Source organism: Limulus polyphemus, unplaced genomic scaffold, assembly GCF_000517525.1.
Source record: "Limulus polyphemus unplaced genomic scaffold, Limulus_polyphemus-2.1.2 Scaffold804, whole genome shotgun sequence".
Lineage (NCBI taxonomy): Eukaryota > Metazoa > Arthropoda > Merostomata > Xiphosura > Limulidae > Limulus > Limulus polyphemus.
In genome coordinates this window covers 112,694-129,353 of record NW_013666414.1, presented here as the reverse complement: position 1 = coordinate 129,353, position 16,660 = coordinate 112,694, and the positions used below count along the sequence as shown (strand labels likewise).

Here is a 16,660-nt window from a genome sequence, read left to right as displayed (position 1 = left end):
GCTTTATATATATATAGATAGATAGATTAGGAATTGTATTTTATTTGCTTGCTGTTCTACAGTTCTTTTTTTAATTTAAAATGGTTATCTTTCATGTGTATAATGACTATATATTATCCTTTTTCGTTTATATTTACATTTGGTTGAATGCGCATTTAAACGGCAACATTAGCATTTTTGTAATGATAATGACATTTAAGCTGCTGAAGCAATGTGGTTTTTGTGATAGAATAAGTGACTAAAATTACATTTGAGTACGTGAGTTTTTGTTTTTTTACTTACATTATTTTTTTACATAGTAATTTTTTAATCAGTTAAGAAGCTGCTGTTAGTTCCAAATTTCTTAGAAAAAAGTATGTAACCTATTATTATATAAATAGATTATATACATCATAGCTCTTAACCAGTCGACCCCTAGTAGCACAGCGGTATGTCTGCGGACTTACAACGCTAGAAACCGGGTTTCGATACCCGTGGTGGGCAGAACACAGATAGCCCATTGTGTAGCTTTGTGCTTAATTCCAAAAACAACAAACAACAACAACTTAACCAGTCACAGAAATTACTGCATATAAATTAACATAAGGGTAACCCGTCATTGAAAAATGGAGTAACATTTTTGATTTTGTAAAATTTGAAAGAACTCTGAAAGATTTTCTAATCTGAGCAACCAGTTTCTCATAAAAATTCAACATGCTTATGTTAAATACATTGTAAATTGCAACTACTCTAACGTAAATAATATACCGTTTTGCCTGCTTACAACACTAAAAACAGACTTTAGAAAGCAATAAAATTAAAAAGTTTAAAATATATGAAATATTCTAATGTTGCATTAATATTGGTTGGCTTGTACGGGGAAAAGTTAAGAAAATACTGTTACGACAGTGGGGGTCACGTGACGCTAGTAACACGTCATATTCTCGAACGTTCATGTCCCTTCCTGAAGTCTCGAGAGGTTACTAGATATGCGGTATTCTTGTATATATAAGACCGGTAAGAACTGACGGCAACAATGTATGTGTAATTGAACTGCAGGCAGAGATAGATATGGACATTTGAGTCGAGCACGTGAGACGGTCATTGTGAATTATAGCGTTTGTTTAAGCAAAATTGTTACCGTGGAAATTAAGTGAATTTCAAAGTTGTATTCAGAAAGAATAAACCAGTTTTATTTAAGAAAGGACTTGTATCGCTAAAGTTTCTTCGGAAAACATTTTTCGGAAAATTAACTAACGACCAGAGACGTAACAATACATTCCTGCGTTCGACTACGAGCAAGTGACATTTAAATTAGTATAAGTAATGTATGAATACAATTTATATCTAAGAAAACTGTGTGCTTTGTGAACTTAAATTTTGTGTAAATCTAGCAGCAGAAAATTACTAATTTAATTCTATATGTATTATTTATTTATTTATTTATTCTAGTGGGAGTTACACCAAATCATTCATAACCTTAACGGGATTTTTTTTTTTTATATACATCGGGAGGCCTACTGCTAACCTACAATGACAATACAACACTTGTTAAAATAGGATTTAATGTGATTTATCGTGGCAGTTGTTTTGAGTTGAGATCTCCCGAGGTTTCCCTGGGGGTGCTAAGAAAAAACGAATATTTCTCTTCGCCCCGCTCGTGATGGAGATGATGGGATGTACACGGAAAATTGTGAGTTTTGATCATAAGAGGAATCTTCTGTTGCTTTACTTCTAACCAACGGCCATTATCAGACTTATGGTCCTTCAGGGCAGCGGGGATCTATAAATCCTATGCCTAGAGACTTTGTTATGGTTAAATCACGGTAGTTGCTGCACAATAGTTCTCTTGCTAAATGGGAAAGCAATCTATATGTATGTACAAGGGTATGTGATTAAGTGGCAAATCCGTCGTTAAACGAAAATGGAATGAATATCGACATAATAAAACTTAAAAGCGTTTTCGAATGTTTTACAAGCATTAAACATCTGTGGCCTATGTCGTTGTTCCTCATGTAATTTACCACGATATGCTGCTTAATATGGTTTGCTTCCAAATCTATATTCAGAAGAGCTGTGAAAAAATTTCGACTCGCCAATTACAAAACAATGTGGCTGGGGTTGCACGTTTTAAGCAGGAGGCTCGACTTATCTAACCTCTTTCAGTAATTCGATCGCCGGTTGTAATTGATGACGTGATATATAAAGAGTTATTTCATATACTATGAATGGAAGAGAGGGCGCTTCAGGCATTTATGTATGTTGAACGCATGGTTGTATTTGAATGTTCATCGTGTAATGTAAAACTGTTCAGGATTTTGGTAAGCTATTGAATTTTTATCATTAATTGTATAAAAGAATATGCTTAATACATACCAAGAGTTTCCTCTTTGCTTTATCTAGAATTATAAAGTCGTAAATAGCGCGTTTTTTCTTTCTCGCTGTATCCTATTGTAGTTTGCACCATATTATTATTAATGTTACTATTTGTAATAATAATAATATTGCTAAGCATAGCCTATAGCCTGTTAGAAATGACGGGGCAAGTACTACCACCCCATCCCTTACTATACCCTAACCTCACATTTAATAGCAAACTAAAATAAATAAATTTTGCGAAACCAAGTTTGACCGATAAAGACTGAAAGAGGCAGAAAAGTGCAGTCGAGTTAGTCAAACGTCGGTAAATTCCCATTTCAATTTTTATGAGCCAATATAAATTATGATTATAACATTCATCGTAGAATAATTATTGGTAAAAATCAGTTAGGTTAACAATTTCTAATCTATAGAAAAGCTAGTGCGTTTGGGTAAAATTACACTCCAACAATGGCTTTTATGTCATGTTGCTTAGCAACAAAAGTATAGTCTAATATTATTGTTAGTCTATGTACTGAAACTGAAAGTATAAAATGAAATGTTTAGATAACAAAACTGGAAAAACATTTGTTGATTTCTTAATTTAGAGTCTCCATTAATTAAAGAAGTATGTTTTTATTTAAAATGTGGTGATATAACAGAAAATAGCTTAATTCAGAAATGATTTAAGTTTAAAACTGAATCAATATTTTTACATTCATGATACATTTTATGCACTTGGCTCTAGGCTAGGTGATCCCATATGACATCTTTACTTTAGGCTTATTATATCAACACTCACTACATTTATAAGGTTTCATGGCACACCCCCCCCCCCCGCTTTTATTGACTCCTCCTGTTTCGAGAAATCAGACATGATGTGACACACACTAGCTTTTATATAGGTTAGATAGTATTACTATTAGTAATACTATTATTATTATTAATATTGAAATTCTTACTATTAATGTAGTACTACTACTAGTCTTAGTAATAGTATTATTGGTAGTAGTATTATACAACACCAGTGTAAAGTTTGTGTTATGTGCTACAGCTAGACTTAAGCTTTAATATGTATAAATTGTTGTTTTTCTATTAGCACATAGTAGTTTTAGCTATACAGTACATGACTGCAAGTATTAATAATGGCATAACTTGTGTCTCCTTTGTTAATACTAACAGCACTGTGAGCAACATCATTAGCAATAGCATGGTACAGCTATAAAGTAGGGCTTAAGTCTAGTGAGTAAGAACAATCTAGTAATTCATAAGTTATAGTGACAAACATTGAAATGTTTATACAGTCATACTGTCATAAGGTATGTGTTATCATCTTAATGATCAGACATCTAATTTATTTTAAAATTTGGACATGTACCCATATTTTGCATTAGAAATAAAATTCAAAGGTTTAAAGTTACTGTTTAACAATAACTTGAATAAGATGGCTGGCAGTTGGGAAATTTTGTTACCCAAGTAGAACAGAAAAAAAAAGATATGTGTACTTGACAGCATTAGCATAAGAGGTGTCTTGGCTGGATGGATGCATACAAGAAACATAGTCCCAATACTTCAGTATTAATACTTGAACAGTTGAAGCCTATGCTGAGTTTCACACCAACAAAACTGCTCAGTGACTGTTTGGACTTCTTGAATGTGAAAAAAAGTTGTTGCATTCTCAAATCTGTATCTGAAACCAAAAAGAGACAGGAGTTAAAGAAAGAGAGAGAGGTAAATTATCACAAACTGAGAAAATCAAAGTAATGTGCCTGGAAATGGCTGAAAGAGAAGAAAAAAGCTCTGCCCAGATGGAGGTATTACTCAAGACACTTAGATCCTTGTGACCTCTAGGAGTCTTAAGAAAGAGCAAAAGCTGAATTAACAAAGTTAAACACCAAAATTAGCAAAGTTAAATGTCAAACTTAGGTCCATTACAAATACTTAATTATTATGTCCAAATAAAGTGGTAGATTAACCATGTGGATGTGTACATTCTTCATGAAAATTACATTGTATTCTTAAACTTGGATCTCAAAACTTGTGGATACACTGATTAAACAACAGTGCTTTTATTCTGAAAGTGTGGTTGTGGTTATTAAGCAAATAATTGCTTAGCTATTTGATGGAATGTTATGTGTGTGATGTGGTTTGTGGCTTGCTTTATTTAAATTCTGTAAATGAACGTTATTTACAAACAATATAACTGTGCAATCAGACTACCTAAGCAGCATAATGTTTTATTGAAACTTGGATAATATAAAGGTTGTGCTTACAATGCATGTCATCATAAAAAGCAAGAGAGAAACATTTCAATATATGTTTTAACAATATGTAAAAGCTGTTACTCATTTAATAAATTTTGTGCCATGCCAGAATTAAATTGGATATTTTTTCTTGTTAATCTATATGTATCTGCTGACACTGAAAGGATGTACCATACATTATCACACAGTCAATTCATTAGATCATGAGGTATACAGTAGGTGTATAGCTAAAGTGCTAAGGCTGCTTAGTCTAATTGTTAAAAGTTGTTGCTAATGTATTTTATTGATATATATTTGATTGAGACTTGTCAAATCATTTTCTACAAATTGAGTAAGTATCAAAATTGCCCACAGTCATTTCAATTTAATTATTGAACAAAAATCCAGTGAAAGTATCGGTTTTATGTAGTGGAAGAATGGAACTATCCTGTGTGTACCTTCAACCCAAGATTAACTCTATGATCTGTTAGAAATTACAGATAGATGGTAAAACAGATATGTGTACTAAAAAATATATAAACCATCTTTTACTGTCCTAGTTTAGCCTTTTGTGTTTGAATTACTATAATAATGTCAGTTTGGTTATAGTAGAGGCATAACTTGACAGCTGGTTAGCCTCCTCTTTTGTTTTAATATCTAAATAATAGTTCATAAGTTTTATTCATATATGTTGGTTTTCTCATAATCATCAGTTATGTTGTTTTAATTATGTCTACTACATTGGTACCAATAATAACCACAAATTTCATATATTTTTTTCTGTTGACCTTGTATAAAATACAAAAAAGTTCTTTTTAAATCCTGTCCTCACCTGATATTTATGTTATGTAGTTTTAAAAATTTTAATTTCTAATGTATTGCAACAGAACCAATTATCCCAACCATGTAGCTGTTGGTACTGTGTTTTTTGCACTTTAAGACACAGCTTAAGGTTCAGCAATATTAAGTTGATATATGAAATTAATTATTTGATTTAAAACTACTGTTAGACTGCAGTACTCTAAATGTCTATCCCAGTCATAAGTATGCTGTTTCTAAAAGAAGGGAAAATTACACCCACAGTAAGTACTGCAAGAAGTTTCACAAACATGGTATTTTTTTTGTACATTTTGAATGGTTTGTCTTACTCTTCTCAAGGTATAGAAAGGAGGTTAGTAAAGTAAAATTGAATAAGGAGAAGTATTAAAAAAATATTATTACATAGAAAGCTGTTAGTAGCTTTCATTGGATTTTGAAGACTTAAAATGTGATCTTTTTATTGCTATTATAGTACACAATCAATTTTTAAATTAATGTACATTATCATAAGTGTTTTGCATATCAGTTCATTGGGCTTATTTTTGCATTCAAGTGAAGGAACATAATGCCAATTGGTGAAGAAATACATTTTCCTCGTGGGAGCTCTACCAAGTTTGTTGGTCGTACAATACCTTTAAGAAAGCAGGATGAAGACTTATTCAAAGTAAGTATTGTTACTCAGGTATGACATCACAATTATCATCTGTTAATAATTTACCCAAGTATATATGTAGACAAATACTAGAAAGTGGTTCTTTTTGTCTTATAAAAGTTTAAAAGTGTAGAAAATTTTGTTAGTGTATAAAGTATTGAAACTGGAGATAAATAACGTAAAATAGATCTGCAGAATATTTATTTTTGGAGCAAAACTGACAGCTTATATAATTTATAGTTTGTAGAAGTTTTATTTCCTGCTAAATATATATACACCCATAAGAAACTTGATAGATATCCATCATATTTCACTTAATAAATATTCAAGCATGGAAAATGAATAAATTAGTTTAAGTTCTGAGTGGAAGAACAAAATTGTCAGTTTAAGAATATTCTGTGTTTGAAATATAATATAAAGTAAAGAAGAAAAAAATGTCAAAATCAGACTAAATGTACACCTTCACATTTATATACTTGTCCAATAAAAAACTTAAAATAATTCAAAACATTTGTAAACATTATTTTTCAGGTGAACCATTCCACAAGTTTGTAACTTTGTTCAAGATCAGTTCTGCATTTCAGCTTTCAGAACTTAAACCTATTATTTTAATATCCAAGTTTGTATTTCAAATCTTCTTATTGTCCCACTCAAACAGACCATGTATAATCCATGTTTGGATTATCCAAACCCTCTAACAGTTTGGAACACTGAAGTCCATTCACATTTAAATCTTGTAAGGTTCAGAGAATACTTTGCATGACATTTTTAGTTCAAAATATGTAAACCTTGAAGCAGTGTAGTATTTTGTCACTACGCTTTTTTTTAACTTAATGTTCTTATCCTTGTTGTAGTTAAGGGATGAGAACTTCATAAGATATTGTAAATGAGGTCTTACCATTCTTACAAACAAACATAATAACTTTTTTATCTTATTCGAAATTCCCAAAAATGAAATAAATAAATAACTTAATTTGCTCTTTTCATTAGATTAAAACATCTGAAGGCGTTAATGTTTTAAACAATTGTACCTATATTCTATTTTTCACAACTGCAGTGCTCCTTTCACACAAGAGGCATTTGATATATTTCCCTAATCCAAATGCATAACTTAACATTTTTCAAGTATGAAACTTATTTATAATATTCTCAGGGTTGTAGCTATGATGGGTGGGGCCACCTAATGCTCCCGTGCATTGTGACTGCTGCCACATGGCACTAAATATCACTGAGAAAAGATCAACCATGATCATGAAAATTTCTTTGTCAATGTTGCAGTACAGTTTACTTTGCAATTAGCTTGTTAGAAACAAAGACTTTCCCTGAAAATTATAAAGCAAATAACCTTCACGTTAAAATACTTTTCAAGAAAAGTCCACAGGAAAAAAACCTGCATGTGAAACTGAACAAACGACTCATGCCATGTTAATTCTCTTGTACTTAGCATGGCACATCAGACAATATCACCCACAGTTGATACCATACAAAGCCTATTTTCTTTCCAGTAAAAGTTTATGTGGTGTGTAAAAATATTTTCAAAATTTTATGGATATTTAAAATATAAAAGTATATCAATTTTTTTTGCATAAAAACTTTTTTTTAACATCATTGTGTCTAATTTGTATCATCTACCTTCTGTTAAAGATTGATCAATCAGAAAAATATAACTCAGCCTAGAGTAAAATTTATCTCCACCTTTATTTTTTTAAAGAATTTACAAATTTTTCAGTCATCAAAATTATAAACACAAAATTTTTCTTTCTTGGCTGAGGGGAAGAGAATGGTACAATGGTGGCAGCTGCAGGCACATGCATTTATGGGCTAGACTGGTTTTTATCACCCACCACTCAAATCATCTGAGCTACAACCCTGAATGTTCTAGCTTTGTCACTTACTAAGTTCCTTTGAATAAGAGATACATTGTTCAGGTATTATCTATTGTGGGGATACTATTGAATTTAAAATAGTTATTCTTCATAATTTGCTCAATGAAACTAAGGCCTGGTTAGGGCTCTTGACTTGTGATTTACAGGTTGCGGGTTTGAATCCTGTCAAAGAAAATGCTTGCCTCCTTTTCAGCTGGGGAGCATTATAATGTGATGGTCAATTCCAGTACTTATTGGTATAAGAGTAGCTCAAGAGTTGATGGTGAATGGTGGTGTCTAGCTGCCTTCCCTCTAGTCTACCACTTCAAAATTATGGATGACTTGTGCAGATAGCTCTGGAGTAGTTTTGTCCCAAATTAAACAAAACACTGTGAAACTATATTATATACATAGCTGGTGCCTGTGGTGGAAACATAGTGTAGGAGAGTGCAAGTAATTAAGGTCATCCTTTAATGATAACAGTATATTAATCTTGATTTCATTCCTGCCAAAATTGTATGAAAAAGTTTAATTTTATTTCCTATTTAGCAAATAATAAAATAGTTTTCAGTTTATTGTGAATAACATTTTGAAAAAAGGCTAGAAATACAATATATGTGTTTCATTTTTTTTTCATTATGAAACCTATTGTTTTGTAAAAAATTATTGATGTTTTCAAAATCCATGGATAAGCTTCTCATTTTGAAGTTTGAATAAAATCAAAAATGGTTTTGTGTCACATGGTTATTATCTATGTGAACATGACAACAGGTGACACATAAAGTAATTATTTTAATGTCTTCTGTTATTCCCTTTCTGTTATTGAAAGATGAAGATAAAAAAGCTAAAATATTCTGCATTTAAAATAGTGAGCAAAATATTAATGAGTTATATTTATTCTTAATCAAGTTCATATATGTTAAAAATGTTTGGTATTCCTTGGATAACACGTAGAAGATACTGGTAACTTCCATAAATTAAAAGGAAAAGCTTAAAATCTTGCTAAAATAGAATGAGGTGGAGATTATTCTCTTAGTTTCTAAGAGAAGTCAAAAGTACTTAATGTTTGATAAATCCACAGAGTAGAAGTTGTCCAGTGGTAATGTTGGAGAGTTTTTTTGTGTGGAAGTTTGAACAATGAATGAATTATGCATGTTTTTGTAACACCTTAGAACAATCTATAAACCGTATGGAGGTACAAGTGATATAATGTTATGTTGTTTTTTAAATATTTATTGTGCCCCTAAGTCTCCATAAACATGTCCTAAATTTTTAGTTGTTGTTTTCTCTTTGGTTCTACTACTCAAGTTATGGTTATTTTGTCTGTTGAAAGTAACTGTGTGATCTAGACAAAACTGACATTAGATTTGGTGGAGTTTAGTTCATTGTTGTAATATAGAGGATTTATTTCTATGTAAAAAGAGAGAAATATTTTGTATTATTTTACCTCAAATGATCTTTAAGGTTGGTAAAGAAACAAAAAAATCAAAGAAGAAACTAGCCAAGAAGAAAAAGAAAGAAGAGAAGAAGAAAAGGGAAACAGAAAATGAAAATATAGTTGTAATAGAACCACTTTCACTGAAGGTAATTATTGAGTTGTGTCTTAGGAGGTTTAGTTTCTTTAAACACAAGGATAATTTTTTTTTAATGTTTTAATTTATACTTTCTCATTAACATATCAATTAATTTTGTTTCTTGGCATTTAACAGACTAAAAGAAATTTTCATTTATCATATCTCCAATTCCTCCTCCTTTATGCTTCTAGGCCCGGCATGGCCAGGTGGTTAGGGCACTCGACTCGCAATCTACAGGTTGCAGGTTCGAATCCCCATCCCACCAAACATGCTCACACTTTCAGCTGTGGGAGCATTATAATGTGATGGTCAATCCTACTATTTGTTGGTAAAAGAGTAGCCCAAGAGTTGGCAGTGGGTGGTGATGACTAGTTGCCTTCCCTCTTGTCTTACACTGCTAAATTAGGGATGGCTAGTGCAGATAGCCTTCGTGTAGCTTTGCGTGAAATTCAAAAACAAACAATTTATGCTTCTAAGAGGTAACCATGATCATTTAAAGCTTAAAAATAAAATTTTTTGTGAAAAAAAAGTAGTGCATATACTGGGTGTTTGAAAAGTTATTTCCACTGGTCATACAATTATGTTCATTACACTGATGGACACTGTTGTGAAACTCTGTGTGCAGACCAGTTTGGCCATGAGACGAAAACATACACATTTTAAACTAAACATTAACCAACTAATGCATGTAACAGGATTCACAATTAATTATAAGCTCAAAACATGTTAACTTCTTAAATACTAATTAACTTTTGTCTTTTGAAGACATAATGGTCACACTATATGGTACCTGTGAGTATAAATGTAATCATCCAAAATGATATTCAGTGGTTTTGAACAAGTCACTACAATGTTTATGTTGTTGTCCCAATGGGCAAGTTGGTCTTACACACTGAGTTTCACAACACTGTGTTCATCAGTTTTTTGTATGCAATAACCTAAACACTGAAAGTGACTTTTAAAACACCTGGTGTGAGCATGTGTTTAGAGATTATGGAAATCTGTGTTTTCAAAGTATAAACTATAATTTTCAAATCCATAAAACATTATTTTTCATGATAAAGATAGTGTTTAACTACCTTCATTTTTTGCAGTTACTTTTTCTAGTGTCTGTGTATATATGTATATCGAAAGCTTATACATGGATAATTCATAGTGTATCCATTAGTGAGTAATAATAAGGTTATTAAAGAAAATTTTACAATCCTTCATTTAGTTAGTATGGTAGCCAAAGAAAGGCTGCAAAGGTTTTCTTACTCAAAATTTGATATTACTTTAATATTTCACGTTTCACTACATTTTAAAGATTTTAACATTCGTTATGCTTTTTTTCCTAACCACCAAAACATCACGTGGTTGGATATTGTACAGAAAATTGTTTAAAAGGTGTAAAAGTTCTAGATTAGTGTGACAGACAGATATTCAGGCCATAAAAGTTACTCCTCTACCAACTGTAACAACCAAAGCAACAAAACCAGTCTTAAAGTAGCCCTTTCCAATAACTTCAAATAGACAAGATATTTGATATCATCAGACAAAACAAGTGACAAGCTTACATCCAAAATTATAAAAGGAATTTCAGTCAAGTAGCAAGTTTGAAACTGATTTACAGAAGTTTATAGTTATAACCATTAATATTTAAGGTTTCATTTCAAGCTTTAACATTTCAGCACTTATCCTTTCCCGATTATTCAGTTGCATAAATATTTAAGCATTTGGTATTGCTGATAATTTTAATGATTATTTCTGTAGGCAGGATGTTACTCCTACAAACATTAAATGTCAGGATAAGCTTGCAGTTCAGTCTCTTTATCTTGCACCTGTAATTAAGAATGAAATTCATGCAGCCATTAAAGAACTTTCAGGTGCTTCATTTGCTGAATGGGATGATGTATTACAATCAGTGGTTAAATCTACTTGCAATCCCATTATTGGTCCCTTAACTGAACTTGTTAATGATGTATGTGTTACAGGCAAATTTTCTAAAGTTCTTCAAATTCCCCTAAGATTATACCCCTTTATAAGGGTGATGATCCTGACTGGATGGAAAATAATCAACCTATTTCTATCTTGTCTGCATTTGTTCATATTGTTGAGTACATTATGTATATTAATATCATTACATTTTTTCGTACCAAGAAGGTTCTAAGTAATTCGTAATTTGGTTTTAGTAAACATAAGTCTACTGAAAATTGTCTATTGACAATCACCACCAAGCTTCTTGAGGGTTATGAGGCCAAGAGATCAGTTTTGTTTTGTGCACTAGATATTGCCAAGGCATTTTACAGTGTAATTCACACAGTATTGCTTCATAAATGTGCTTATTATGGCCTATGTGGTATTATTTATAATTTCCAATATGGTACATTACTTTCACTCACATAAATAGCTATTCTCATTCAGTGCTGCCCTCTATATGCAAAAAAATTTTGCATGACACAAGCCTTGAAGCTTCCACCCATTGCCTGATTCAAATGTTGGCCTAACAACAATATCGTTATAGTTTTGTGATGATGTATGATGTTAAGTATTACAAAAAGGAATGTGACACGAAGACAGAAACTGAATTAAAAGCCAAAAATTAGTTTTTGTGGGAACCTACTGGGACTTTTACCCCCTCATGTTACTTCTGGGGACCATAGGAGTCACCATGCCAAGTTTGATGGTGATTGGTCAAATAGCGTGCAAAGAGTTAGCAGACAGACAAACATCAATTTTGCTTTTATATATATGTCATGACTAGTTTGGTTAGCATTTAGTTTGAAATTTAGGTGTTAAGTGAAATAAATAGGTTATGAAAGACAGTTTTATCTTCTTTTTTTTTAACAATCTGTGCCTGGAACAAATCACTGTATTTTTTTCAGACCCTGCAAAGTGACATTGTGGTTTTAGGATGTATCCAGGTGGTGTTTGATTATGAGATGCTAGTGAATTTGCCTGGAGGATTAAAAGGAGTAGTTCCAATCACAAATGTATCAGATCCATTCACCAGACTTGCGGAGGAATATGCTGCAAATCCTGAAAGTACTGAAGAGGTATTGATAAAGCTGTTTAGACCTCAGAATTATAATGTGGTTGTAAATGAACTTATTGTAGTATAAAAGTTCTACTAGAGGACACTTTTCTTGCAGATAAACATCATGGGTGTGATTAAAGTTTTTGAGCAGTAAGCAAGTAAAGGTTTCTGATGATCAAGCTAATAACAAATATGATACTTGAGACTATTTTAGTACTTTAAGTAACAGAATCCAAGAAGTGAGGTGACCTTTCATGAAGAAATTAAGGCCTTTCTTAAAGTAGTCAATATTGATGTTGCTAAACAGTTATATTCACTGCATTAAACATGATGCATTTGTTATCATTCAAAATTATAATCGCTTGTTACAGATATGTTTTGTATGTCTTATGGTTCAAAAGCTTTTAATCTTCACTCACAATAAATCAGTTTTTGGCTTGGAGTGCTATGCAAATTCTGATAATATTTAGAACTTTGTGAATGCTTACTGAGTTTTTGAAAACTCTAAATAATTATGCTAGTTGAAATATTTTTCATCAGAAATAGTTGTTATTCATTCAAGTATGAAAAAAAGTAAAATGTCTGATTTAAAGATTAAAATTAAAAAAGTAAATTATAATTAAACTTCATCGTTTATCAATTTTAGATTTCATGAACTTGGAAACTTTGTTTTGTCAGAAGAATAAAAAATTGTGTAAGAAAACATACTTGAATTGTTTTACCAAAAACAAATCTTAATTTTTATTAACAAAAACTTTTTTAAAAATATTAGGAACATCCTGTTATTAAGTTATTTCTTTTATTAGTTAGATATGATTATTCTAATCAAACTTAAATGTAATCTGAAAGTAATTATGGGTATTTTTCTTAAAGCTATCATGTGGATAAATTCACAAAATTCTCTTGAGTCTCAAAGCTGCTGTCATTAAGAGTGATGTAGAAAGTTATCAAAAAGCTTGTGATATAACATTTAAATATGTGTAATATTTTTCTTTTCAAAATACTTGTGATTAAAAAGAAATCATGTTTTATTTCAACATTTTGAAGGAAAGATGTTGGATTATTTCAGATGGTGCTGGCTTTGAAATCCATGTTTGTTCCTGGGCAGACTCTACCTTGTCGAGTTATGGAAGTCTTGGCGGCCACAGAAACTTCAAAAACGAAAATAACCCTTTCAGTAAACCCTAGAGACGTGAACTTTGACCTAAGTGTTGGAAGTTTAAGACATGAGATGGTGTGTAGGATTTTTTGTTTTATTTGTATATTTGCTGAATTTATATTAACTTCTGATCAAAACAAGCTATCTACATAGTTCAGAACTAAAAATCATGCTAGTAATGAGCATAGGTAATTAAATATACTGCTCTTATATTCTAACTTATAAATATTAGAATGCATTACTTCATCAGGGGGCACTGTTGCTGTTAATGATATTTTTTGGCTGTAATTCCAATAAATCTCACAAGATTCATGGCTAGCTTAGGAGAGTTAAGTTAGTCCTAAATTCATATACCAAGTTAACAATGCAAAATAATCTTCATAGTGAAATATAATAATTAAAAATTACAAATGATAAAAATATATTAAACATTGTAACCAATACTGTTAATGAAAGTAACATTGAAGAAAGTATAGAGTACACTGTTTTTAAGTAATGTGTAAACACAATGGTTATAAATAAACCATTGAATTTTGTTATAAACAATTTCTATGATTTTGCAAATTATGCAGATTTGGTATGATATAAATAAATATAAGTATAAATATTGCAGCAGCTATAAAAATTTTGCCTCTTTCAAAATTTCAATAAAGTTTCATAAACTCTGCTTGTCATTTTGAGTTCCTATTTTATAATTATAAATACAAATTGTCCTGGTGTTTAGGGTGCTCGACTTACAATTAGCTGGTCTTGGGTTTGAATCCCAATCACCAAACATGCTTGCCCTTTCAGCTGTTGGGTCATTGTAATGTCCCACTATACTTTGGTAAAAGAGTAGAGCAAGAGTTGACGGTGGGTGGTGTTGATTAGCTGCCTTCTCACTAGTTCATCACTACTAAAGTAGGGATGGCTAGTGCAGTTAATCTTTGAGTAGTTTTGTGCAAAATTAACAACAAACCAAACAAAGCCAAGTTTACTGAATTCATTCTAATTATTTCATTAACAGGATTAGTTAACATTTCTTATGCATTTCAGGTCATTGAATTTGCATATTTTTATTGTTATTAACCGTAAAGTAATATTTTCTTGATATTTTTAGTGTTTTAATAATATTACATGAAGGTGATTCATGAAACATGGATGGAAATGAAGGTTAGAATAAGAAAGGAAACTGACAATATGGTGAAAAGTTGTAAATATTTGTTATATTCTAATATATTTATTCTAGATGTTAATTTATAGCAGTCTTTTAAATTCATTAAATTATATTTTCTATAACTGTTTTAATTAAAGTCAAATCAAACATGAAGTGTTTAATAATTTTTCTTTTATAGGTGGTTAATGTAGCTGTGGAAAGTGTTGAAGATCATGGCTATGTGATGGACTTGGGAATCAAAGGGATAAGTGCATTTCTCAGTCACAAGGCAGCAGCAAGTTTTGTACAGTCACGTAATTATGGAAATCCACTCTCTGTTGGACAGCTGATTCCTTGCATTGTGGATATGCCCGAGTTAAGGTCTAGTGAGTTATTGGAACAACGGACCATAAATCTCACAGCCAAACCTAAAATTACAGAATCAGCACATGTGAGTTAATCACTTAATATAACCTGACCTTTTAAAGATAATACAAGCTATATATGTTGCATTACTAATAAACCATGCTGTGCAATCAAACAATTGAAAATATTTAATTTAGTATAATGCTTCATTCAAAGTGAATTTATATAATGTGTTCAAATTGCACTGCTTTCATCTTGAGATGGTATTTCGAATCTGAAAACTGTTGTTAGGCATAAGGTGAGAGAAACCCATAAAAACACAGCTTAAATATACTACTTTCCTGTGTTGTATTAAGAATAATATAATTTTCAACTTTCTAGTTTAGGTTCTAGGGAGATGATTTTATCTATTTTAGTATCTTGTTCTTTTAATAGTACTTGTTTTCTTTGTTGTGGGCAGTTTATGAACAAAAATACTAATAAAATAATGAATGTTAATGAAACAACAACTGTTATTTAAACTTTCATCATCATTAAGATGTCTTCCAAATTGTTTTACAGATTAGCGATTCTACCATTCTAACTCTCCAGAGTATATTACCAGGAATATCCATCAAAGTGACTGTGACAAAGGTATGATTATGTTAGGATAAGGTATCTGTTGAAAAAATTATTTTTGTATTGAACAATTGAAGATTTGTAGACTGACAAAAGTATATCCTGTGTTTTCTCTGCATTTTTAGTTAAATATTTTCACTGAATATTAACTTTGCCATGCAAAACAACATAACATGAAGTGAAACTTTTTCGTGTCTAGGCTTTTCACCATTAGTGCTTTGAAGGACTGGTCATCAGGCCAGAAATGTTTCAAAAATGTTTTTTATTAATTTTTCTACTTAAATTAAGTAAAGATTTAAGTTATAAAATCATTCCTGGCTCAAATGTACATGTAATGAATTTAATTTCCATTAAAGTATCTATCTATGGTAACAAATCCGTTGTTCATAATACAGTTTAATATGGTTGTTTTAATTTAAGTTTTTCTTGCTTGAATATATTTTTTTAATTTTTGATATAATTCAATGTATTATAGAATAACGTTTTAAATGTGTGATACATAAGGTGTTGAAATAAACTTGAAATATATTTTTAATTAGGTTCTTGAAGAGGGACTGGTAGTTAAGCTCAATAATAGTTACGATGGAGCTATTTATAAGCTTCACATGAAAGATGTGTGGGAGTTGCCTAAGAAATACGAGGTTGGTCAGGAGGTAAGTGTAAATATTCATGAGGGTAAATTACTTGTGAGTTTTGATTTGTTCTGTAGGTTGACAGAGGAAAGTGTAAATTACTTGTGTCTTGATTTGTTCTGTAGGTTGACAGAGAAAAGTGTAAATTACTTGTGTCTTGATTTGTTCTGTAGGTTGACAGAGGAAAGTGTAAATTACTTGTGTCTTGATTTGTTCTGTAGATTGACAGAGGAAAGTGTAAATT

The 16,660-nt window shown here is 31.1% G+C and overlaps 1 protein-coding gene across 1 annotated transcript in view; it reads left to right on the top strand.

Annotated features, from left to right (window-relative positions):
* Positions 1-2,222: 2,222 nt before the first annotated feature.
* Positions 2,223-16,660, top strand: part of LOC106460612 (protein RRP5 homolog) — an 84,074-nt gene continuing 69,636 nt past the window's right edge. Inside the window, 8 exon segments of the mRNA XM_013920333.2 lie at positions 2,223-2,300; positions 5,953-6,063; positions 9,381-9,500; positions 12,355-12,525; positions 13,576-13,740; positions 15,000-15,251; positions 15,728-15,799; positions 16,324-16,437. Coding sequence (XP_013775787.1) covers positions 5,965-6,063; positions 9,381-9,500; positions 12,355-12,525; positions 13,576-13,740; positions 15,000-15,251; positions 15,728-15,799; positions 16,324-16,437 — 993 coding nt within the window. The 5' untranslated portion in view covers positions 2,223-2,300; positions 5,953-5,964.